The sequence below is a fragment of the Oryzias latipes genome, chromosome 1 (genome assembly GCF_002234675.1).
Source record: "Oryzias latipes chromosome 1, ASM223467v1".
In the NCBI taxonomy this organism is placed as follows: domain Eukaryota; kingdom Metazoa; phylum Chordata; class Actinopteri; order Beloniformes; family Adrianichthyidae; genus Oryzias; species Oryzias latipes.
The window spans coordinates 24315378-24341181 of record NC_019859.2 but is presented as its reverse complement, the minus strand read 5'-3'; the positions used below and the strand labels follow the sequence as shown (position 1 = coordinate 24341181).

Below are 25804 nucleotides of genomic sequence, written 5' to 3'. Positions count from 1 at the left end.
TTTGTAAGATAATACAGAATAATGGGTAACGCTTTCTTTTACAGTACAGTACTTACAGTGTACTTAAGTGGTATTTACATGGTACTTTTTATGGAATTTACTGGGTACTTACAGTGTGTTTACATGGTACATTCTATGGGACTTTGCTGGGTACTTACATGGTACTTTTTTGTGTCTACTCTGTTTCCCACATGGTACTTACCATGTATTTATATAGTGCTATTTGGTTCATACCTATGTGTTACATACTGTGTATTTATAATATTCTTACTGGGTATTTACATGTTGCGCAAAGGTGTCTTTTATGGTACTTACCACATGTAAGAACAAGGTAAGTACAAATTAAGTACTTTGACTTTTAGGTCTGCACTCGCTGCATGTTTCATGGTATTTACTATGAATTTACCACAGAAACTACCCCTTAAGTACACTAAAACTGTACTGTAAAAGAAAATCAGCCCTATTTCCACTCAACTACATGGTACTTTCATTACTAAATACTGGGTATGTTCACTTGAATATTACTTGGTACTTACCCCTTAAGTACAATGAAACTGTACTGTAAAAGAAAGTCAGCCCTATTTCCACTCAACTACATGGTACTTTCATTACTAAATACTGGGTATGTTCACTTGCATATTACTTGGTACTTACTCCTTAAGTACAATGAAACTGTACTGTAAAAGAAAGTCAGCCCTATTTCCACTCTATTACATGGTACTTTCAGTAGTAAATGCTGGGTATCTTCACGTATTACCTTCCCGTACAGTGTACATACACACTTGGTCTTCGGACCTCACCAAATGAGACAATGCTAACTTGTTGGTAAAGGTCAAATAACTGCATTGTAAAAACATATTCCTACTTCTTGTAACATGAGGCAAATTTAAAGAGAAACAAGACAGCAGTGAAAACAACTATCTTTAATATGATACATGTCTGCAGCATAAAAAGTGTCATCACAATAAAATTTGTTTTAAGTACAAAACAGTGCAATGGAGCATTCCAAAAAACACATTATTGGCCTGAGGGTCGTGCTTTTTGTCCATCAGAATTCTTTCAGCAGAGTTTGGTAACGGTGCAGGACTTCTTCAGGGGTTGTAACTGCAAGAAAAATCACAATAAAAGCTCAACTGAACATAAAAAGCATAACGACTTTGATGAAGTACAAAATATATTTTACTTATTTAATTATTTCTGTAATGAGTTTGATAAATCTCTGAATTCCTTATTGCTTTGACTGCAATTCTTGAAATTAATCAATTATCCTCATTTATAAACATGATAATAAATTAAAATACATACATTCATACAATAAATACATACAATAAATACATGGTAAGTACCATGTAAGTACAGAGTAGACACAAAAAAGTACCATGTAAGTACCCAGTAAAGTCCCATAGAAAGTACCATGTAAACACACTGTAAGTACCCAGTAAATTCCATAAAAAGTACCATGTAAGTACCCTGAAAGTACCCAGTAGTTACACAATAAGTACCATGTAAATACCACTTAAGTACACTGTAAGTACTGTACTGTAAAAGAAAGCGTTACCGAATAATGTTCAACAACTATATGTGTAAGTGAAATAAAAACACAAGTGGTTGTAGCACTTTATTTAGAATCTAGATAGATGTTTGACAGGGGTTTCAAACATACGGCATCCAGCCCGCCAGATGGTTCAATCCGGCCCAGTCATGAAGAGTAAAAATTATAAGAATGTTGAAAGAGGAAAGCAGGTTTCCAGTCCATTCCTGTGGCGAGTTATGATTTTTTAAAATAACCGAAAGGGGGAGCAAAGGCTAAGCAAAACAGGTGAAAATGCATATCTTTGCACCTGCCAAAACTGAAACCTAATGGCTCTGTGTCTGAATAAGATGTAGTTTGGTTCCCAACGATCCCCACTGCTGTTACATTGTCATAAGAATGATCAGTAGTGACCCCCTAATGACCAAGAAGTTGTTGTAGCCCCTCTTGAGTTTATTATAAGTATTGATTGAGTGTCAAATGTGAAATATTCAGTCTGAATAAAATTAAATTAACCAATTTTTTTAAGTAAAATGCATTTTATTTTACATCCATTGGCCTCTGTGAATGAATGTGTAATACAGTTTTTCGCAGTCGCTTTAGTACAATTCTCAGATCAGAATTGAAGTTTGCAAATACGTGTGTGCATTTCTCAAAACAATTTGTACAAACAGCAAAACACTATGGATTTCTTGCAAAAGCCTGTAACTTGCTCAAAATCTTTAGTGCATCTCTCAAAACTAAGTCTTTATGTAATTGAACATGTCAGAGCCATCAGAATGTCAAGTCCTTGTGTCATTGTCTACGAACAAGACAGTCAAATTACTTAGTCATGTTGTCAATATAACTGTGTACTTTAGAGGGAGGTTCTGATATAAACTATGGCGAAAGTTTTGATGACAATTATTGTAAAATGTAAGTTACACCTTTTTTTATTTGATTGCAAGAGACTGGAAAAGATTCACATTTACACTTTTATTGTTCATATTATAATTTGTTGACAGACCATGTCATACCAACATAGAAAAAACCCACTGCAAACAGTACAGTTTTTCTCAGTCGCTTTATTTCAATTCTCAGATCAGAATGAAATTCCCAAAACTATTTGTTCAATCTTCACATCATGATGTCACTTGTGAACATTACATAAGCAGTTTCTCACTTCTTTGAACAAGTTGCAATTGCTTTGGTACATCCATGCAAATGATTATGTACAATTCTGTGCTCTTTGCTACATTATCAATTGTTTCTGTCATGTTGATCAAAATGTATTATATATTTCACTGTACAATAGTCTTACCCCTCAAAACACCTAGTCATTAGTTCATCATATAAGTCAATAACTGCAAAATGGTTGACCAAGTTGTCATAATGTGACAAACATATTTATATACATCTCCATTATATGTTTTTTGTCTAAATCTGTCCTGAATTGGTAAATTGCTCTCAGGGGACTTGACTTCCTCTAAAAAAGGTGCATCTCATTGACAATCAATGGGCAAGCATATACTGTATATTGCTGAAGCACAACACAATGTTCTACGTCTGACAATGGAAGGACAAGGAATTGGACTGGGTCAACAGCCATAGAGAAGAAGAGGAAGAGGAGTGAGGCTGCGTGGTGGAGGAGTTAGGGGGCAAAACCGAGGAAGAGGCCGAAATATCATCGGCCACAGGGCTACAGTTGATGTGCCAGGCCAATGGGGCGGGAACATAACCATGGGTGCTGCCACCTGTGACAATGGTGTGCTTACTCCTATTCCCATAATAGGTCCATACAACAGAACATCTTATAACCTTTCTAGAAACTCTCTACAGAGATCTCATCCCTGAAGAAGAGAGGGGTCAGAGTGAAGATCACCTGCCAACGTATGTGATAGTTTGGGACAATGTGAGTTTTCATCACTCCAACAGTCCATTTCACCCTACTCTCCATTCCTTAACCCAGGGGTCGGGAACCTATGGCTCGCGAGCCATATATGGCTCTTTTGATGGTCACATGTGGCTCGCAGACAAATCTTTAATTATAGTTTTTTTTTTCATTAGACCAGTCCTTCTCGGGCGCGATGCGATGCCAGAGGCGCGCAGTAGTAGCAGTGCTTAGAGAGAAAAATCTGCGCCAGCACTATAAGTTACTATTATCTATTATTTCACAGAGTTTGTACCAGCTGGAAACCAGTGAATTGACGTGCATAAAACTACGCGCTCCCGTCTCTGAGAAAGAGCGCGCAGATGCGGAGACGGGATGTGTGAGGAAAGCAGGGGGGGGGGGGGGGGGGTTGTGGGGACAGGCAGCAGGGAAACGTAAAACCCGCTTCCCGTCACTCACTGCAGCGTGTGAGAGTGTGTTTGGCTCCATGTCTGTCTCACATCTACAGAACATTCAGACCTAAGATCACGTTTAAAGTCTCAACGCCTGCATGAAGCAGAAACTCACCACGTATCAACCAGACTAGACCATCAGCAAAACTACCATGAGAAATACTCATCATTTATTAGCAACAGAATAACAATATTAAAAAGAATCCACAGACTTATTGTACTTTAAAAATGTTGAAATTAAATCAAATGCACACATTCACTTGTATATTTAGTTTTAAACATATTGTCGCGGACTGAGTTGGGTGGCTGTTGGGCCGCGTTAAAAGTTCTGGAGTTCATTGAACGCGTCAAGCAGAGCTCTGATTGGCCCTCAGTTCTGTCGCTCAGCCTGTTGTTAGGTAGTTTGGACCAATGGGGTTCAGCTATGGGCCGAATAAGGGTAATGGGAGGGCTGCAGCGGGAGCAGGGGAATATAAAGTTGGGAGAAGCGCTCTCGTGTCGGCGGGAGAGATTCAGGAGTTGCTGAATTAATTGAACGGCGTTTGTTGCGGTCTGCAGTAATCGGAATAAAGAACTTTAAAAGAGGTTAAGTCTCCGTGCCTCAGTGTGGGGAAGGGACACTACATTATTGTATGGCTCTTTCGAAATTATATTTCAAAATATGTGGCATTTATGGCTCTCTTGGCCAAAAAGGTTCCCGACCCCTGCCTTAACCCTATTGAGGAATTTTTTTCAGCATGGAGATGGAAAGTTTATGATCGCCAGCCACATACACAAATGACCCTCCATGGATGCAGCGTGTGATGACATCACAGCAGACGCCTGCAGAGGCTGGATAAGACACTCTAAAAGATTCCACGCTGCATTGCAAGAGAGGATATTCGCTGTGATGTGGATGAGAATTTGTGGCCTAACATACAGGAACGACAAGAGGTGTAGGAAGACCACACCAATTCCTACTGCACTGCCTGTACTGTTGTACAGAATATTGTCTTATCTTTTTTTTCCCCTTGTGTTACTGTTTGTAGTGGGTTTTTTTTTCTATGTTGGTATGACATGGTCTGTCAACAAATTACAATATGAACAATAAAAGTGTAAATGGGAATCTTGTCCAGTCTCTTGCAATCAAACAAAAAAAGTGTAACTTACATTTTACAATAATTGTCATCAAAACTTTAGCCATAGTTTCCATCAGAACCTCCCTCTAAAGTACACAGTTATATTGACAACATGACTAAGTAATTTGACTGTCTTGTTCGTAGACAATGACACAAGGACTTGACATTCTGATGGCACTGACATGTTCAATGACATAAAGACTTAGTTTTGAGAGATGCACTAAAGATTTTGAGCAAGTTACAGGCTTTAGAAAGAAATCCATAGAGTTTTGCTGTTTGTACAAATTGTTTTGAGAAATGCACACACGTATTTGCAAACTTCAATTCTGATCTGAGAATTGTACTAAAGCGACTGAGAAAAACTGTAACACAAAGGGAAAAAAAAGATAGGACAATATTCTGTACAACAGTACAGGCAGTGCAGTAGGAATTGGTGTGGTCTTCCTACACCTCTTGTCGTTCCTGTATGTTAGGCCACAAATTCTCATCCACATCACAGCGAATATCCTCTCTTGCAATACAGCGAAATATGTTTGTCACATTATGACAACTTGGTCAACGATTTTGCAGTTAATGCCTTATACGATGAACTAATGACAAGGTGTTTTGAGGATTAAGACTGTTGCACAGTGAACTATATAATACATTTTGATAGACATGACATAAACAATTGATAATGTAGCAAAGAGCAAAGAATTGTACATAATCATTTGCATGGATGTACCAAAGCAATTGCAACTTGTTCAAGGAAGTGAGAAACTGCTTATATGATGTGCACAAGTGACATCAGGATGTGAAGATTGAACAAATAGTTTTGGGAATTTCATTCTGATCTGAGAATTGTACTAAAGCGACTGAGAAAAAATGTAATAAGTGATTAGGCTACCATGTTGGCTGAGGCATTTTTTCCAACTGAGTAAAAAAACAACAGCAAAAAAAAACTCTTTTTTGCTTTTATCTTACTGGTCCGGCCCACTTGGGATCAGACGCCTTGAATACGGCCCGCGAACCAAAATGAGTTTGACACCCCTGATCTAAATAGATAGATAGATAGATAGATAGATAGATAGATAGATAGATAGATAGATAGATAGATAGATAGATAGATAGATAGATAGATAGATAGATAGATAGATAGATAGATAGATAGATAGATAGATAGATAGATAGATAGATAGATAGGTAGGTAGGTAGGTAGGTAGGTAGGTAGGTAGGTAGGTAGGTAGGTAGGTAGGTAGGTAGGTAGGTAGGTAGGTAGGTAGGTAGGTAGGTAGGTAGGTAGGTAGACAGACAGACAGACAGACAGACAGACAGACAGACAGACAGACAGACAGACAGACAGACAGACAGACAGACAGACAGACAGACAGATAGATAGATAGATAGATGGATGGATTACTTTTAAGTAGACGGATTCAATCTGAGATTTTTTTGAGATATATGAGATTGTTTTTTACACAACCAAAGTTCAGTTATTTGTAGTTATTTGATACAGCAAAAGAAAAAGAATAAACAAGAAAAGAAAAAACAAGACAGATAAAAAAGAGAAGGAAAGAGGCTTTACATTTTAAAACAAAAGTTCCTAGTGACAAATGCTTTTTTGATATTCAGAATTAAAACAATACACAGCAACAGTCTTAAACATCAAAATCAACAAAGAAAGGGAAAAAAAAACACAAAATCAAATCAAACACTAGAGGTTCTGACGTACCTTGTTGTCATCAACACAGGTGAAAAGTATTCTTGCATTTTTATTTTTCACAAATGTAAGTCCAGTAAATTACAAGCAGATCTCCTTATGAATTGTTTTTAAAATAATGGTTTGATTTTTAAAAACCTGTTTTTGTGAATTTTAAAGTTAACAATTATTAGCAAAACATTACCAACTAAATCAAACAATCCCGAGAATACTGCAAAATGCTCCCAAAAGCTATTGACATATCTGCATGATTCATAGATTTTTTTTAACAACTTTATTGCACATTATGCCATTTTACAAGAAAGTACTTTATGTATGCAATAAAAAAAACACAACAGCATATATCAAATACACATCTGTAATATACAGAGGAACAAGAATAGAAATAGAAATAAGCCAGGGGGTTAAACTCTATGAAAAAATACTGAATCTATCACATACAGACAATGTTCTGATTGCTTTTTGCTTCTCTGAATTTCGAATACTGTTGATATATTGACCTAAATCAGAAAGGAATACAGTGAAACAGGGTTTTCTACCAGAAAATTTACATTTATGGACATGGAATTTAGCCAAAATGAGTAAAAGATTTAAAAGTAAACCAGAGTCCTTTTGCATATGTTTTGACATTAGACCCAACAAGACATCTTTCCAGAATAAGACAAAACAAGAATCAATTTTATCATCAATAAAATCACACAACTTCTGCCAAAACACCTTCACTTTGGGACAATACCAGAAAAGATGAATAACTGTTTCAGGGGAATTACAACCAAAACTACAAAATGTCTCAATGTTTAACTTAAATCTGTTTTGAATAAACATTTTAGCTGGATAAATTCTATGGATAATCTTAAAAGAAACTTCTTTAACCTTATTAGTGATTAAAAATTTATTGGGTATTTGCCAAACCTCCTTCCATGCAATATCTGCAACAAACATGTTCCAATAAGACATGCTAGGAGGTAGTGAAACAACATTCGTTTGAAATAATGTTCTAATGGCTTTGTTGTTTTTCCTGGGATAACCAGTCAGACATATTTTCCCCACAGGAGTATGCATGATTCATAGATGAAATAATCTGTTGTTTCCATAATATCGTCACATTAGTTATGTCCCACCCACTCGGTGCGCATCACATTGATTATTCACTCTGATTGGTGCAGGCTACGTCATTCACGATTTACAGCAAGGTCGGTTGTGATTCAGCTCTCTTAAGCCGCAGCAGTGGTTGTTGATGCAGCGGTCAGAAGTCAACCAACCAGTCTGCTAGGAAGGAAGGAGCGGCTAGCAGGTAACCTACATCGTTTTACGCAAATTCGTACGATTTCCCCGTCATTGACACGTGGAGGAGTTCGCTCTTTGTGGTCATCTGTGTTCTTAAAAACGCGAATTAAAGCGCTGCCTCGTTTGGGGAAACAGCTTTTATGCCGGAGAGGTTGAAAACCAAATTCATTTCGAGACCACTACGAGTACTAGTAGTTCGAGGGAGATGAAAACTCATGAGCGCTATATCTCTGTTTCAAAATTGAAACTAGAGACAACTTTAATTATGAATAAAGCTGGAAAAAAACTTATCTAATCAAATGTGGAGTTTTATAGTCAGTATTTGCAACCACCGTGCCTTAGTTTAAGTGCTTTATTTCTATTCGGCTACAGTAGGGACTCTATATGTCTGTGAATTCTAGCTGTTGACATCCTGTCCTGGAGATCAATAAATCATTTATCAATGCAGATAACAATCCCTCAAGCTTTCTACAGCTGCCATGCAGGAGCAGGATGATGCACACTGCAGTTTACACAAGGCTCTGTCTGTCTCATCTGTGTTTTGTCAGGTTGACATGCAGTTTTTGGGCAGGCTGCTGGACACAGTCTCCTCTGTGTCAACTCTCTTCACAAACCCGTACCGGGTCAGAGATGTGCCCCTGTCTGACTATACAGGAGGAGGACGAGTCAAGATGAAGGAGGAAGGGCGCATAGTTCTGTTCAAGAGCACGCAGAGTCAGTCATGGGACTGTCTACTTATGTGTCCTGAAACACCCACTGTGGCCCTGAGGTCAGTCTCTGAGATGAGCAACCTAAAAAACTGCTAAATGGATGCATGGCTTAAGGTTAAAGGTCATTGAAACTTTTTACATTTTTCAAATATCTATAATATTTTAATCCTACCTACAAATAAAAGTTTTATAATAGTGCATATCCAGTATTGCTTCACGCCAAATAACTTTTGGTTGAAATGATGGTCAAACGTCATCCAGTCAGCGTTTCCTAATGTTTTGTTTTTTAACATTTAATTTTGGTTTCTGGAAATTTCTTCAGTCTTCCAAAGCTTTTCTTTTGTTTTTCATTTGATTCTTTTTTTTTTTTTGGAATTGTGTTTATTGGATCTCGCTTTGAAAATTATTAATTATTTGTTTTGCTTTCTTGTGATCTGTAATGTGTTTTTTGGGTTGGTGGTGGGATTTGCACCTCAACACCACCGTAATATTTGGTATAGGAGACACCTGAACAATTTCTTTATGCAGAAATATACACAAGCAATTTTAAAGGGCATTTCTAGTAATTTAAAAACACACCAACTGTCTATTTCAACAGATTTTTAAATCTGGGGCTTCAATTTGAAAAGCAGATGTGGTTTTACTTATGTTTTTGTTTTTCCACCAAGACTTTTGATAAATCAGGAAATAACTGAATGCCAACGGTGCTTGCAATCAAGGTGTGGAATAAACTTTCACCTTATTTGGTAAAACAGCCACATTATACTGTGACATCTTTTTGTAAATATAAATAGTTATAAAATAACTGACTAAAACATTTCTGCATTTTTATGTGAAAAATAGTGCATAGCTTTGTTGGCCATAATTTGAACATGTTTGTGTGTTCAGGTGAAAAAACAAAAGATTTGGGGAGGGGCATAAGGGATTTGTGTCACTATCTTATTTTGAAATCTGGTTTAGAAATGGCTGTACTAAAACTCCTGAGACATTGGTTGCACCTTAATGTGAAAGGTTGCATCGAGTTGTATTGTTTGCAACATTTCTACATAGGTCTTTTTTCAGCATTAGACTCTATATTTTCATCTTAATTTTTCAATTTGATTTTTTATTTTTAAATCACAAATTGCTATTAAAAATAGAAATTTAATGGAGCTATTTTTCTATTCTTTCTTGGTCCAGTGTGTTTGTAAAGTATGACAAAATTACGGAACACACTTTATAGTCATATGGGGGAAGTTGTGCAGAACAATGATACCAAACAATTGAAAGCCAAACCCTTTTAAAGGTGAAAATTAAAAGGTAAACCCAAAAGTCCCACCCCGGACTCTTCAGAGCTAAAGCTGAATGCCTAAAGGTCAAATTCCTTTTAAGTCCTTAAGTTTTGAACCTGAATAGCAGGTTTAGAGAAAAAAGCTGAAGTCCAAACAAACACTGTAGTTGAGTTTTACGTACAAAATTAATGTTGCTATTTTCCAACTGGAAGCTGTTGGATGACTTGTATAGAGAACGCAAGTAAGAATGTAAACCTTGAGCATAGCAGCTATTAACATTTGTTAAAAAATAAACATAAAACTTTGTTTGAACAAAGACCCAGTATCTTAAAGACACTCCCATGCATCCACAATGCTCTCTGGAATGTTTTTTCAGGGAAAGGTAATTTTTCTTAACATCATACCAGGGATTCCTGCATGTGTCTCACCTCAGTCCCAGAAAGTAAAGTTCAGATTTCTGTTTCTCCACTTCTGTTCAGTAACAACTCCCTGAACTCTCTGAAGACTTTTCCAGGTATCTTCAGAGGAAGATGCTAAGAACTGGTTCCCACAGTACGCCCTGAAACTTCGGCCTTTCTACGAGATCCTTCCTCTGAAGGCTGAGACGGTTCAGACCATTGTGGACTGCATCCGCTCCCACCCGGACTGGAGCTCCGCCCACATCGCAGTGGACACTGGTCTGCGAGAGTGTCTCAAACATAACCATGTGCAGAGGTAAGGTGAACTACTCGTCTGTTGTGGGCTAACAATTGTGATTATTTTAAGCTGCTTTAATTAAGCGGCATTTGTTTGGGTTTTTCTGAGGCATCAGGTTCTCCCCATTTTTTTATTTATTTTCATTTATTTATTTTCCAAAATAAAACCCCTATATTTTCATTTGTATAGACTAAACTAACTAAAGTTAAGGTTTGCTCTTCCTCTTGTGTTTTAATTTGAACAAAAAAGCTATAATAGTAATTTTAAACAATTGGCTGCCATCTAAATATGAACTTCTGTAGAACATTTGTCACAAAAGAATTTACAGTGCCTTACAAAAGTATTAACACCTAGTATGATTGACCCTTATTGTTTTCATATATCATTCATGGTCAAAAACACTTTCTTTCCACATAAAAAAACAACAAGAATTGAACAACAAAAAAAGATTTAATATCAAAGTGAAAACAGATTTCTACAAAGTAATGTCTGAAAACAAAAATGTATAGAGAAATATAATTCTTTTCCCAATTTTTCACCCCCTTCAAGTTAATATTTAGTAGATGCACCTTTAGGTGCAGAAACGGCATTGAGTCTGAGTGGACAAGTATCGATCAGTTATCTGCACACTGCAATGTTGTTTCATTGATCTCAAGTTCTATCAGGTTGCACAGATATTGAGCATGAACAGCCCTTTCTAAGTTCATCCTTAGTTTGAGAATTGCATCTGGGCTTTGACTCTGAAACACTCACTTTGTTCTTTTTAGACCATTCCATTGTAGCGTTTGCAGAATGCTTTGGATTGTTGTCTTGCTGGAAAAATAGTTTTTTCCTAAGCAGTTCTTCTCTTGCAGACTGAAAAAGATCGTCCTCTCAGGATTTCAGTGTATTTTTGCAGCATTCTCTCTGCTTTTTACAAGTATGATGCTGCCACCACCATGCTTACAAAGGTGATGGAGTGTTTTTGATGATTTAGTGTTTAGTTTCCTCCAAACATAGCATCTTGTTTGATTGCCAAAATATTGACATTTGGCCTCATCACCAAAGTATCTTCTTCTGCTTACTCATGGAGTCTTCCATATGCCTCTTTGGAAAACGATTTGAGTTTTAATATGAATTTTCTTCAAATGTGACTTTCTCATTTCCACTCTCCCATAAAGCTTTGACTGGTGAAGATCCCGGGCAGCAGTTTGGACATGCACAGTCTCTCCCAGCTCAGCAGCTGAAGCTTGTAACTCCTTCAAAGTAGTTGTCGGGATCTTGGTGGCTTCTCTCACTAGTCTTCTGTTTGCACAAGGGCGGCCTGATCTAGCCAGAGTCACACATGTACCATATTCCTTTCATTTCTCCAGAGGAACTTTAATGCCTCTGAAATCCGTTTGCATCCATCCCCTGAATTGTGTGTGTAATTTTTTTAAATGACCCCTTCTCTGAGTTGTTTGGAGTTTTCTATTGTGGAACTCGGGACCCTTCAGAGACCGGTGTGTCTATAGCTCAATCACTTGAGACACACCCATACCACTGGGGTGATCTTCATTTTACTTTGTTGTCTGTTGGCACTAATTGGATGGACCTCTACTGAACTAGACCCTTACATTTAAAAAGGGGTGAATATATATGTAAACAATTATATATTTATACGTTTTGTTTCATTGAAATTACTTTGTAGGAGTCTGTTTTCAGTTTGACATTACAGTCAAAAATTGAATGTTTGGAAAATGACAAATTTGATCAACCATGAGTGATTTATGAGGCAAGAAAAAGGTTAAACATCCAAGGGGGTGAATATTTTTGCAAGCCCCTGTGTGTTGTTCTTCTGCAGGTATGACAAAGAAAGTAAAATAAATTAATACAGAAGTATTGTAATGCATAGCAACTCTGACACAATAATATTATAAAGCACCAGATCCCTTTTAAATAACATTAATAAGTAATCTGGAATGGATTCCACTTTGCACTTTCTAAATCATACTGGAGGGTCCAAAACCCAGATATTTGTCATGTTCTGGCAGACAGTTGATTTTAGTTCTTTCCGCATTACTAATGGAAGCTTTCTCCATTATAGTAATGAGGCCTGAGAGCCGCGCACACACAGAGCAGAAAGGAAATTCCCAGTAATCAAGATCTCTTAGTTTGAGATGTGTTACCGATCCATGCAAGAACAGCACTGTCTAAACGCTGCACACACCACTCCTCACACCCCATTCACTTAGTTTCTACAGCAAATCTTTGTGGAATACTACTACAAAACGTTGTGTAAACCCAGTCCACAAATGCATAGATTTGAGGAAAAAAAGACAGTCGTCACCTGCACTTCTGCACTTACTGCTTTTAACATAGAAGTTCAAAAATGGCTTCTAGAAAAAGAAAAACATGTTCGTTCTTGTTTTGTTTTCTATCGCATCTGGTTTCTCCTACTGAGCTAATTAAAGTGAAGTGTGCCCAGTTTCACAGGCAGCACTAGTTAGTGTGTATGTAGAGGAGTGGTTCTCAAAGGGGGGAACTTGACAACATTCTAGGGGCTACTACAAATAAAAAACATATTTTAGATGTGGAGCTATCATCTTTAGTACGTTTTTAATATGGTACTTCAAAATAGTTCATAATTTTAATTCCTTTAATTGTAACACATTTATTACAAAAAACCCGCAAAGACCACAAAAAAATAAAGGTTTCGAGATGGAAGGTTTCTTGTGGTGCTGCAGACAAACATAAAGCCAGGCTGATTAAGTTTCAGTTCGTCTCTTTTTCTTTTTCTTTCTTTATTTCTTAAAAAAAAAAAAAAAAAAAAAGATCCATTCCGATAAAATTGTTTTTACCATGCTCTTAACTTTTTTCTCATGATGAAGGACATTGATAATTAAAAACTAAGCATAAAATTCTATTTCTGAGTATTCCTTTATCTAAATTGTTGTGAATCAGGAGCAAACAAATAATGCATTTTGAAAAAGGGCTCATTTATGTGAAAATCCAATGGGCTCCCTGCTCTGATCTGTTCTGACGCATCCACTTGTAGACCGTTTAATTCCATGTACATCTTTGATTTCCTCATCTGGCTCCAAGCTGTACGGCTGGATAGCTCCAATATTCCTCGCCATTTTTGCTATAATAATGATGACACCATGTCTATGTGTCTCCAGTCAAATCAACACTCGGGATGCTTCCGGTCAAACGCCGCTGCACCTGGCGTGCGAGCGAGGCGACTTGGCCTGCGTGAAAGAACTGTTGGAGGAAAGCCAAGCCCGCACAGACATCAAAGACCACAACGGCGAGACGCCCATGCACAGCGCTTCCAAGCAGAACTCTCCTGTCATCATTCAGGTGAAACTGAACAGAAAAAGAACTTCATTTACATTCAGAAGTGTGGTTGTTTGTGTGTTTATCAGGTTGATCGTTTAATTGAGTGTATTATTGTGAGTGAAATGTTATAAATCACCACGCCGCTCACAACCCTGCTGTTGTATTCCCCCCTCACAGGCCCTGTGCTCACACCTGTGCTCAGGGGTCAATGAGCTGAACAACAACGGGGAGACCCCGCTCCATGTGGCCTGTCGTTTGGGACGGGTGGAGGCAGTCAAAGCCCTTTTGGGGGGCGGAGCCAAGTGTGACGTCACTGGGAGCAAAGGCTATCCCATCCACACTGCGATGAAGTTTAATGAGAAGAGGTGAGACGAGGAGAGAATAAAAAAGAAATTTCATTGATTTTTCATTTGGTGGAAAGATGAAGACTGCTGCTGGAAGAAGAAATAGTTATTTCCATTGAAAATTGGTTTATTTCAACATAGAGAAACCCTGTCAGATAAAATGGTTAAATCAGTTTGCAGGCTGCTTTGACATTAGATGTTGTGTGTTTTTTAATGTTCGTGTGTTTAAAAAAGTGTTTGTCTTGTAGCTGTGCGGAGGAGATCCTTAAAGCCGACCCGAGCCAGCTCCAAGCTCGTGATGCTGTTTATGGAGGAACGCCGCTCCACTGGACTAAGACAGCAGAGGTGAAAATTCCCTCAGCAGCACTTCAGTTAAGACATGTAGCATCAAAGTTCAGATAGATCCACAGGCCAAAACAATGGAAGCACTTTACCAGCAGGCGGCTTTGACCCAGCCTGTTAAAATCCTACTTCATGAAGCATCAGAAACACAAAATCATGAACAAAACACAAAATCATGTACCGATCACAACACAATCTTACAACTTCATGAATGAAAGGGAGCAGTCAGAGGAAATTTATTATTTTATGCCTGCCCCTGCTAACGCAAGAAATGTGTGTGAATACATATATGTATACATGTACATAGTTTAGATGGCCCTGCTGTCTGCCATTCACAGTCAATGCCATAAGAAAAGCAACATGAAATGAATCACCTTTAACATATCTCTCCACATATTTTTAAACTGAAAAATATCATGATCATGAAATATCATCATTACATATCAAATCATGTTGTTGTGCGTTCCATAGTTTAACACCAATAAAAGAAAGCACATCTATTTTAAAGTGCTGCAATCAACTGGGTAAATCCAATCCATGTCCTGCTATTGTCAGTGTTTTATGGGCATAGAAGTGTGGTCAATGATGAATAGCAGAGGAGTTATTGCGGCTGTAAACGGGTGGAAGACAAACACAATGAAAAAGCACCATAAATCTAGATAAGGTTAACAAGGTGTCATTCAGGTTTAGGAATCTCTTTATAGTGTAAACAAAGAAATCAGTGCATTTTTATTAGTCTACAGTTCTTCAGTTTCTAAAATGAAGGAAGGAATGGAAAAACTAATACAATTTCATGTATTATAATTTTAGACTACATATAAAAACTAGTTTTAACTGCAAAATAAAAACAAGAACAATGAAAAAGTTGTTAATGTCTTACTTGAATGAAAGCTTTGTATTTTCGGAAGCAAGTACAGTAACATGCATACGGTACTTTCTTTTGATAATCTGTAACGGCAGGATAACTCATTGATAGCATCGAGTGTGTGTGTGAGAAGTTGGTGTTAAAGGAATGCACAAACTGCATGAACACACCACACAGTTCAGAGTTGACCGAGTTTTGTTTCTTTTTTTTAAATATCAGAGATTTTTGTCAGCCACATACATTTATACCTTTTACCACACAAAAAATGTCAAGGCTTTGCAGATCTTTACTTTTACAGGAGTCTAATTTCATTTATTTAATCAGTAACTAAATTTTTGCAGAATAGACAATGGAAGGCAAAATGGAACTTGGCTGTCACTTGTTCTGCAAGTTGTTCCACTGAATAAAATGAGAAAAGTCTGTAATGTTTATCATAGATTGTAACCATTCACTTTAACAACAATTCGATTCATATCATAATTTGTTGTTGCTGATAGGATTCATAGTGAATATTGGTTCATTTTAAATTATCCAATTCGCTCTGATTCACTGTCCACAGGTGTATTGTTCGCTGTGCTGCACTTGGTGCTTTTTACACTATAGTAAAATAATCCTACTGTGCCTCAATCCAAATGGCATTTCCAATATCGATTATAATTAAGGGCTGCACGGTGGCGCAGTGGTTAGCGCTCTTGCCTCACAGCAAGAAGGCCCCCGGTTCAAGTCCCGGCTGGGGGACATGAAAAACACAACATCAATGGGGGACCTTTCTGTGTGGCGTTTGCATGTTCTCCCCGTGCATGCGTGGGTTTTCTCCGGGATCTCTGGCTTCCTCCCACCGTCCAAAAACATGCTTCATAGGTTAATTGGCAACTCTAAATTGTCCGTGAGTGTGAGAGTGAATGGATGTGTGATTGAGGATATCTACCCTGCGACAGACTGGCGACCAGTCCAGGGCATCCCTTGCCTACGCCCAAGTGGCCGGGATAGGCTCCGGCAACCACGTGACCCCGAAAGGGAATAAACGGTCAAGAAAATGAATGAATGAAAAAAGGATTATAATTAATGTAATTTTGAAACCATTTAATAATGGTAATCTGATTAACAACGTGCCTCTGAAAGATTTATCTGGTTGGATTGTAGAAATATAAAAGGATTCATCGGTTAATAATCGTTACACCCCTACCATAGATGCAATTGGACTTTGAGATGCAAAACGGAGGCTACCAAAGACGCAATGACAAGACACAGATGGGACAAAGTTTGTGGGAATTGTTATGTTCCCTTTTCTTCTAAGTTACAGTTTAAGTGTTTTGTTGAGTGAAAATGTTAAAGCTTTGTTTTAAATTGTGAAGTTACCTATGACCTAGGCTTTGAGTCCTATAAATAGGATATGTAGTTGTTTAACAATCAAGTTGTAATTTAATTAAGATGTTTATAAATTGATGACAGAATTTATGCCCCTAATTCCCAAACTCACAGATGCACATGAGTCTGACTGAGTCCCGGTTTGTCTTTGGCAGTTGGGCCGGATGCTGCTGGAGTGTGGCTGTGATGTGAACTACCTGAGTGGGACAGGAGAGAGCGCTCTTCACATTTTGACCAAGAAGGGACGTTTCGAGGCGGCCATGGTGCTGCTCACTCATGGGGCAAATGCAAACCTGAAAGGTCAGGAGGGGAACACAGCTCTGCATCTGGCCATGAAGGTTTGTGTGCACTCAGTCTGAACTGTCATGTTTACTAAAAACAAAAAACTCTTGTACTCAAAGAGAAATACTGATAAAATGTATTTTTAACACCAAACATCAGTAATCTTTCTCAATCTTTTTGTAACATCTTTAAAAAGTGACTCTAGAATATAAAGTGTTTTGCTTTGAGCTCTTTTTAATCCACACCTTTCAAAAAGCTAGTTAAATACTTAAAATGATAACATTATAAATCAATTTGGGGATAAAAAAAAACAAGTCTTTTATTTATATTGCTTTAAAAGTATAAATTGTCTGTTACTATTTTTATTAGATGGATCACATGGATTTGATCAAAGCTCTAATCGTGTTTGGAGCGGATGTAGAGATTTACAACGACCTGGGAGAAACGCCAGGACTTATTGCTGCACGCACCAGCAAAGGTGAGGAAAGACGCGGGAACATGAACCGGGGTTGTGTCAAACGCTCACCGGCCACTTTGAGGTCCACCTCGCTGCAGGATTGGCCCCCCTTTGCCTTCAGAACTGCCTTAATTCTTGGTGGCACACATTCAGCACAGTTGGACGGATGTGCCTAACAAAGTGGCCAGCAAGTGTATAACTTTTAAACCCTTAACCTTTCCTAAAACCTCAGTTTTTCTGATCTAAAAATATGATTGTGAGCATTCAGCCTCATGCAGAGCCCTGTGAACTATTTTCTTATCCAGAAACTGGTCTCAATCACAGACTTTTAGTTCAGTTTTAAGAACGCTTCTCCTTATTGGTGTCATTTAAAACTAGAAGGAGCTGAACTTCCAGAAGAAAATGCAGGGTTGAATTCTATATTGGTGAATGAAAATGAAACTTAAAGGGTAATAATTGGAAAAATAAATAAGTGAATGATCAAAGTTGACCATGAATAAAGTGAAAACAGCATAATAACATAAGATATTCTTGTTTTTGGGTCTCCAACCAGCGAGCTTCTGCATCAAAGATTCCCCGTGTATTTAAATGGAGGCAAAAATCCTGGGATATCTTGAAAAGTTCAAGGTTTTGAAGGACCAACAGTCATAGCTGGAAAAAGCTGAAAGAGCAGAACATTTTAATTGTTGAATGGTTAAAATAGCTGAAAATTGTAGAAGGAGTTAAGCTGCAAAAAATGGCGTAAGATACTATCCTAAAGAAAGAGAAACAGGAAAACAATGGGTTGAATGCATTCAACCAATGAATGCTTTGTAGCGTTCAACCAATAAGATGACTGCTGTCATCCTTTCTTCTTCCTAAAGACTTCACAAGAATCAAGAAGGACCACCTCTGTCATTTAATATTATTTGCATGATTTTTTTTTCCAACTTGCAGAAACATTTTTTTTAAAAATGTATGTTTAAAGTAATGGTGGATCTGATATTCTGTTGTTTTTAACTGTTTTGTACTAAATCCCTCACTGAACACTTGAAATGATGCTAAACTGAGTTTGTTTGTAACATGTTGAAGTCTGAAACTGCATGGTGACTGCTCATGTGCACGGCTAACAGGTTGGCTCATGTGTTTGCATGAACATGAAAGGTCCCAATAGAAAGATACTGCTGGACCTGCTGTGTAGTGTAGGGGTGCAGCGTTGCCACCCTCCCTCCCCCAGCAGTCCTCCTCCCATCACCAACAGGAACAAGCCAAAAGGCATAGGTAATGATTCCTCCCCTCAGCTTTTCCTTACCTCTCTCTTACATTTTCTTCTATTTACATTCTTGTTTTCAACATTTTCCTTTTAATCTTTTTTACTTGTTACATGTACATTAAAAGTTCTTTTTGACTCCAGGACAAGTTGATCTTGGTTATAAACAGCAGAATATGTTTCACTTAAAAGTCCTTACTTTTAATTTCAAAGAAAAATCAAGAAATGTATTAGTTTTGTTTCTGCAAATGTTTTTTTTTCTTTTTCATAATTTGTTTTTTTTGGTAATCATATTAATTTTAGATTTGGACTTATTTGTACAAAACAACAACAGCAAAAAAGGCTAGACAAAACAGTGGTCTGAGTGTAAACAAATGAAAATAATATGAAGGATAGAAAGTCCATGGACAAATACAGAATCCCCAACATTCATATCTGTGCAATCTGGTGTGGTTGAAAAGGGTTTATGAGAAGGTCATATCAAGCATTTATAATAGTCAGATAGGAGGAAGGCCATTCCAATGAACCTGCCCTTTTAATAGTGTCAGCCAGATCACTGCATATATACTCCAGCAGAGGGCGCCATAAGTCCATAAAAATATTGTCTTGTAAAAGATAGTTTTACATGAACTCAATCTGCAAATGGTAAAAAGGAGTTTTACAGAAATATAGTAAAGATCCAGATGCAAAATTTAAGAAATAAAGACAGCACTATTTTTGGATGTTAAACACAAAGTATTAGGTCATTTTAAATTTCCTTTTAGAACTTTTTATAGGCATTAAATTACAGCCTCCTTGACAAAAAATCCCTTTTGTTTTCCATCTGTTTGTCTCTTAGTTTTAATAGGAAGCCACATCCTTTTTCCACCTCTATAACCTGAATTAATTGCATTGTGCTCGGCCTGTCTAACAACAATCATGACTGGTTTTCAGGGTTTGAGGACATTCTTTATGTGGGCGCTGCCATGGGGGCGATGGGCAGAGGCCTCACAGAAATCGATGGGCCCAGAAGCAAGAAAAGGAAGTGAGTTTGTGAATGATAACATCACGAGGGAACTGGTCTATATTTAATGTACCGGTAGATTTGAATGGACAGTTTCGTATTTCCTAATGAGTTGATTGTAGTTTTTGAATCTGGGTTCAGGTAATGTTTGTACACTGCCAAATACAAAGCGTAAAAATAGGAAAAGAACACAAATCTTAGGGAGAAAATCACTAGAAAGTAGTCAAATGATCCGTGCATGCAGCAAGTCATTTTTACTTGATAAGAAATCTTATAAGATATCATAGTCTAGGAATAAAATGTTCCATAGAAGCATTAAAAAGGGATAAATAAACTACAAAAGCTAACTGTATGATAGAATTACTTAACACTAAAAGTTATACAGCCAAAAACCAATTTTTTTTAACTAGTTCTAAGCAAATGGTTTGTATTTTATGAGTTTTTATAACCTTATTGTAGTTCATTTTGATCAGTGTCTGAAAACTAGTGTAATAAGATGAAATCACAAATTTTGGAACAAAATGATAATATGATCTTAGTTCACGTTGGCCCATCTTAATGAATGCTCATATTATAGTCTTCAAAACAATATTAAAAAAACGTCTGAGGTGGCTTCTCCATGTTTTTGTCAGGAACTTGTTGTGTAGGACCCAAAATGCAGGACAAATGTGACAAAAGCCAGGGCACAACAAAAGAGTGACAGAGCAGAGCAGATGACCTGACAGAAAACCAGACACATACACTGACGGTAGATAACTAAATGAAGACTGTTGTGGAAGAACAACCTGAACCATCACCTAAACAACAGAACCTTTACAGTTTTAAACTGATTCTGTTGAATAAAATACCTAGGTGTCTTGTGAACATTTTCTGAATCAAGCTATTCTGTTATTTTTTAGTCTCACATCAAGTTTTTCTATTTTCATGTATGGAGCAAAAGGATTTTTGAATATCTCTTAGCTCTTAATGCGACAAAAAAACACGTCATTGATTTTAAGAAAAGCTTGGAGAGATTTAGAGTAGAGAGAGATCAGTTAAAACAACTCCATACCTGGTAAAATCTCTTAAATGTCTGAACAAAGTTTTAAATCTGAGTTGGTGTCCAGCTATGCTCCTGTGTAAAATTCATTCATCAAATTCTTTTCTTATCAATATATTTCCACGAGGATGATTTTGTCTTTGTTTTTGTTTTTTTACGGGTTAAGTATTTTATTGTTTTGGTGTATTTTTGCTTTTCATTCATGCATAATAAAATATTTAAAAAGTATGTTTTATTTTATTAAAAGCATTTTATTGTATTATGTATACTATATACATTTTTTGTTCTTTGGGCCATGAAGTGATTCACAAATCACAGTTTGAAACAGATTTGCAGTCTAAAATCTTTCCTCCTTCCTTCAGAATGGACCGGCTACTGTGTCTGGATGGTGGGGGGATTAAAGGGCTGGTTCTGATCCAGATGTTAATCGCTCTGGAGAAGGAAGCAGGCAGACCCACTAGAGAGCTCTTTGACTGGGTAGCTGGGACGAGCACAGGGGGGATTCTTGCCCTGGCCATAGTCCATGGTATGTTTTTGCTTGTAGCTGTTAAAGTATGGTGTCAGAAAAATGAGGGTGTTTGTTCTTTCTGCAGGGAAGTCCATGGAGTACTTGCGCTGCCTTTATTTTAGGATGAAGGAGCGTGTCTTTAAAGGGTCACGGCCGTACGAATCCGCCCCTCTGGAGGACTTCCTGAAAACGGAATTTGGAGAAAACACCAAAATGACTGACGTGAGATTCCCAAGGCAAGTTTGAGCCAAAATGTGACTCATGGTCTAAATTCTTTTCTTTTCTCTTTTCTTTTGGTTATTTATCGCTTGAACGTTTTGTTCAAACAAACAAAACAAAGTCTCTGCTGCCAAAACTATCCAACAAAAGAAGAATAACATGCATTTCCTGGCTTCTTAGTTAAAGAGAAGCTAGCTTTGCTTTGGGACGATCAAACATCTCTGCTCCTTCCTTGTATTCAGTCTTGTTTTCCATATCTATACCTCCTCCTCAGAGTGATGGTAACCAGCGTTCTGGCCGACAGACATCCAGGCGAGCTGCATATATTTAGGAACTACGATCCTCCATCCATCCAGAAAGAACCTTCATATGCCACCACTGCCAACTTTAAACCTCTTACTATCCCGCAAGGTAATCTGGGAGTTTTTTTAAAAAGAGGAAGAGCTCTATGATGAAGATTTCTAAAGTACAACCATGTTCGTCTCTTATTCAGGCCCGGAAGTATAAAGTAATCTTTTATGAGATCCTGTTAATGTATAAGTATATTTGTTTAAGTTTGAGCCATGAGGATTAGAGTTCAAATGATTTCGGTTTTTTAATTTTTATTAAGCCTGGAAAAATTTATTGCAGCAGACCACCTTAAATACATGAGTCTGTCTTCCTAGGAAGCTGGATATAGGACAGAAGTGGAATTTTTGGAACACTCCAGTGTCGTTTGATTCATGAAGCCTTGCAGTTGTGCTGTTTGAGTGGCAGCAGTGTTGTTGTTTCAGGATGGGAGGATGAGGATGTGTTGATAGTAGGATACACAGAGGAACCGCCCAAAAAGCGTAGGAAGGTGACAGATGAAGGTGTGTGGACTTGCAGATCCCATACAAAGACATTCAGACCTGAGGAACCCTCATGCATAACATCCACACTTTGAAGCCTATTTTTTAATGCTGTTCATCATTAGCAGTTTTACCATGGTCCAGGTGGATTCTCGATTCTGATTGGCTGCTGGGAGTGTATTAAAAAAGTGATATACCACACTGATAACCACCTAAAAAAGAAGCTGTGGTCACACAGCTTAAAAGTTCTATATCACTGCGCTGACTTCTTTAAAACCAACTTTTGCTTCAGCATCTGGACAAAAAGAAGCGGTAAGAGGTGAACTCTTTCTCTGCTTTATTTAACCCATCGTGACGATCAGCATAGATATCGCTTTCCTTTGTCGCTGCAGTCAAAGTCCGGCACCGTCCCACCTAACAAATAGTCTGGGGAACAAACAATTATTTGGGAAAAAAGCGATACAAACCCAAAAAAATAACAAGAATAAAGTTCTAAAAACTGATTGAATATATTTTTCTTTTGTAAGGGACCATGGTATAAGCGGGTTAATGGCCTTCGAAGTGAATTATCAGAATTAACGCACTTCTTGAATGCGAGTATAGCTGATGTCTCACATCCAGTGGATCTGTAGTGTAAGAGCGTGTATAATGGTTTAAGTATTGTTCTTTTATAAACGTATGCTCAGTGACTTTCTGGTTTTTTAACCTTTAGCCTTAACTAACAGTCAAAGACTCAACATTTTAAATTTAACAAAAAAAACTCAACTTTTCTTTGATTTAAAAACAGTATTTTCCTTTTCTGCACATTTTGGAAACAAAGATAACATAATTCATGCATTAAAGGTTCATTGTTTGTAGCAAGAAAAATCTGGATGGACATAAACACATTGACTGCAAATAACGAAAAGATTTCCCTTCATTTAATACATTTTCTCTTGTGAACTGCTGTAGAAACATGACTGAGGGACAGAACTGCCGTTAGCAGGAGATGAGGCTACTTTTCATAATTATATGAAATTGTTGTTATAAAAATGCAAATAGACTTATTAATGTGATACAGTTCTGCATGAGTCAAGACATTGATGTGAATGTTTTATCAAACTCCATTAAATCAATTTTAGAAGTTAAAATTGCTTAAACTTTATTTTATTTATAAGAACAACTTGTATGGAGAGCGGCCCGCTCCAGTGGTGCGGCCCCCACCTACTTCCGACCAATGGGCCGCTTTTTGGACGGAGGGCTGCTGGCCAACAATCCAACACTAGACGCCATGACAGAAATCCATCAGTATAACAAAGCCTTAAAAGCTCAGGTGGATATTTGTCCTGCAGCATTTCTTTCTCAATCTTCTAACAGTTGCTTTACGTTTTGGAAACCAAAATATCTCTGTTCCTTTTTCTCTCTCTCTCAGGGTCACGAAGGGGACGTGAAGAAGCTCGGGATAGTAGTGTCTCTTGGTACAGGTAGGTCATCCAATGCTATTTGGGCATAAAAAAATATACATAAACATTACTAAGGATTTGGGTTTCTTTCTGAGAGAGATGCCCCCCCCACCCCCACCCCCCCACCCCGTGTCATATTGTATCATAAATATCCCAAAAAGTATTTTTTAAACCTCAGCTGATGACACTGCACTCACCTGAGCTCGAATACAGCCAAATTATTCTTTGCCCAAAGTATATGAATCCCAATTCAACATGTTGGCAATTGTTAAACTCCAAAGCTTCAGTTTATTGACTGCATGTTTGCAGGAAAACCCCCCCAGGTGGTTGTGAACTCTGTGGATGTCTTCCGGCCCTCCAACCCACTGGAGCTGGCCAAGAGTTTTGTAGGAGCGAAGGAGCTTGGCAAAATGCTGGTGGACTGTGTAAGTGGACCGGATTTATGTATTTTTATAAAGTGCTAGTAACCCTCTCTTTAAAAAAAAATTTAATTAAAAATATAAAGTTTTTCCAGTCAGGGGTTGTGATGTTAACATCTCTAAATGCTTGTTGTGCTGCTCTCTGAACAGTGTACGGACTCTGACGGCTGTGCGGTGGACCGGGCCTCAGCCTGGTGTGAGATGATCGACACGCTCTACCACAGGTCAGCTGCTGATGACTGTGCTGCTTTTCCTTCTCTCTGTCATAAACCACTTGTTCTCTGTTTTTCCTCATGTCCTTGAACACGTTGTCACTTTATATTTAAATAATCTCATCTTGACTGCGTTTAACTAATAAAAACAAATCCTATTTGATTGTTTCCAAAAGTGGCTAAAAGAACGGTATGGTTTATCATTTTACTTTGTAACAGTAGTAAACTTTATTTTAGTTCATTTTAGTTATTAAAGGAAGAAGAAGTTGTGGTGTGTCTGCATGTGTGCTTAATGAAAGACACACAAATGTGTGAGACGGAGCTTGAAGTCTCACTGTTTTTTGATCTGTAACAATCATATGAAAGTGTCATTACATAGTTATAGTGCTTGGACATTTTAATCTGTCCAAATGTACTTTTTATTTTTTAAAGTTATGTTTTAAGGTTTAAGTAGAGTACGGAACAACCGCTAATAAACCCATTGCAGGAGGAAAGAATAAGCTTTATGTGAAGTGAAAGAACATTTTAAAACTTACTAAAAACCACAAGATTTGAAATTTTGAAAAATGTAAGCTGCAGCAGAGATTCTAATGCAAGATATGATGGAGCTGCAGTTTTTCATATTTCTTTATGGTGGGTAATTTATCGAGGTTTTCTCCCCCTTGAATCTTAGCATAACAATTTCTTGTGTTTTTATTTGACAACAAAACTAAATAAATCGAGGATCTATCCAGAGCACATTTGTGTAAATGTCTGGAGACAAAATATCTGTTAAAAATGTTTGAAAAGAAACTTTGACCTCTTTCTCTTGATGACGCACAGGTTGCTCTTCAGATGTGGAGCAAACCAACAGGAAAATACTTTCAAAACGGTCGTGGTTTTTACAGCCTAATTTAAACATTCAAGAAGCAGCACAAAAAAACAGATGAAATGATTTGAAATGAAATGTTAGCTACATAAATGAGTAATTTTGTGCTTTTCGTGTTTACTGTGTTGCTGCAATGCTCATATGGGCCACAGTCCCTTTTTTTTTTTTTCTTAGAACAAGATATTTAGCAACTAAAGACCAGATGATTGCATTCTACTGTTGCTTTTTCTTTTTCAAACTAGCAGAATTGCATAGTGTAGTAGTAGTGTGGTTGGAATATTTTAGTCAATCTATAAAAAAAAATCCAATGTACTCATTTATCGTCAAATGATGTGATCTTTTTTTTATTTTTTCTGTACATGCAGTTACTATTGCCTTTATTGCAGTAAACTGTATTGTTTTTGTTTGTTTTTTTGTGCATGT

General features: G+C 37.4%; 1 protein-coding gene across 3 annotated transcripts in view; it reads left to right on the top strand.

The window, feature by feature from the left end:
- The first annotated feature begins 7862 nt into the window (after positions 1 to 7862).
- Positions 7863 to 25804, top strand: part of pla2g6 (phospholipase A2 group VI) — an 18172-nt gene continuing 230 nt past the window's right edge. The window contains exons 1-18 of one of the 3 annotated variants that reach the window (XM_023958842.1): positions 7863 to 7964; positions 8506 to 8726; positions 10443 to 10652; positions 13775 to 13955; positions 14112 to 14299; positions 14527 to 14623; positions 17009 to 17191; positions 17505 to 17613; positions 18736 to 18852; positions 19775 to 19865; positions 21246 to 21409; positions 21477 to 21627; positions 21885 to 22021; positions 22384 to 22461; positions 23598 to 23752; positions 23852 to 23903; positions 24192 to 24307; positions 24452 to 24525. In XM_023958842.1, the coding sequence (XP_023814610.1) occupies positions 8512 to 8726; positions 10443 to 10652; positions 13775 to 13955; positions 14112 to 14299; positions 14527 to 14623; positions 17009 to 17191; positions 17505 to 17613; positions 18736 to 18852; positions 19775 to 19865; positions 21246 to 21409; positions 21477 to 21627; positions 21885 to 22021; positions 22384 to 22461; positions 23598 to 23752; positions 23852 to 23903; positions 24192 to 24307; positions 24452 to 24525 (2318 nt within the window). In that variant the 5' untranslated portion in view covers positions 7863 to 7964; positions 8506 to 8511. The remainder of the gene's footprint in view (positions 7965 to 8505; positions 8727 to 10442; positions 10653 to 13774; positions 13956 to 14111; positions 14300 to 14526; positions 14624 to 17008; positions 17192 to 17504; positions 17614 to 18735; positions 18853 to 19774; positions 19866 to 21245; positions 21410 to 21476; positions 21628 to 21884; positions 22022 to 22383; positions 22462 to 23597; positions 23753 to 23851; positions 23904 to 24191; positions 24308 to 24451; positions 24526 to 25804) is intronic. The other 2 variants (XM_023958853.1, XM_023958848.1) reach the window with 2 other exon arrangements.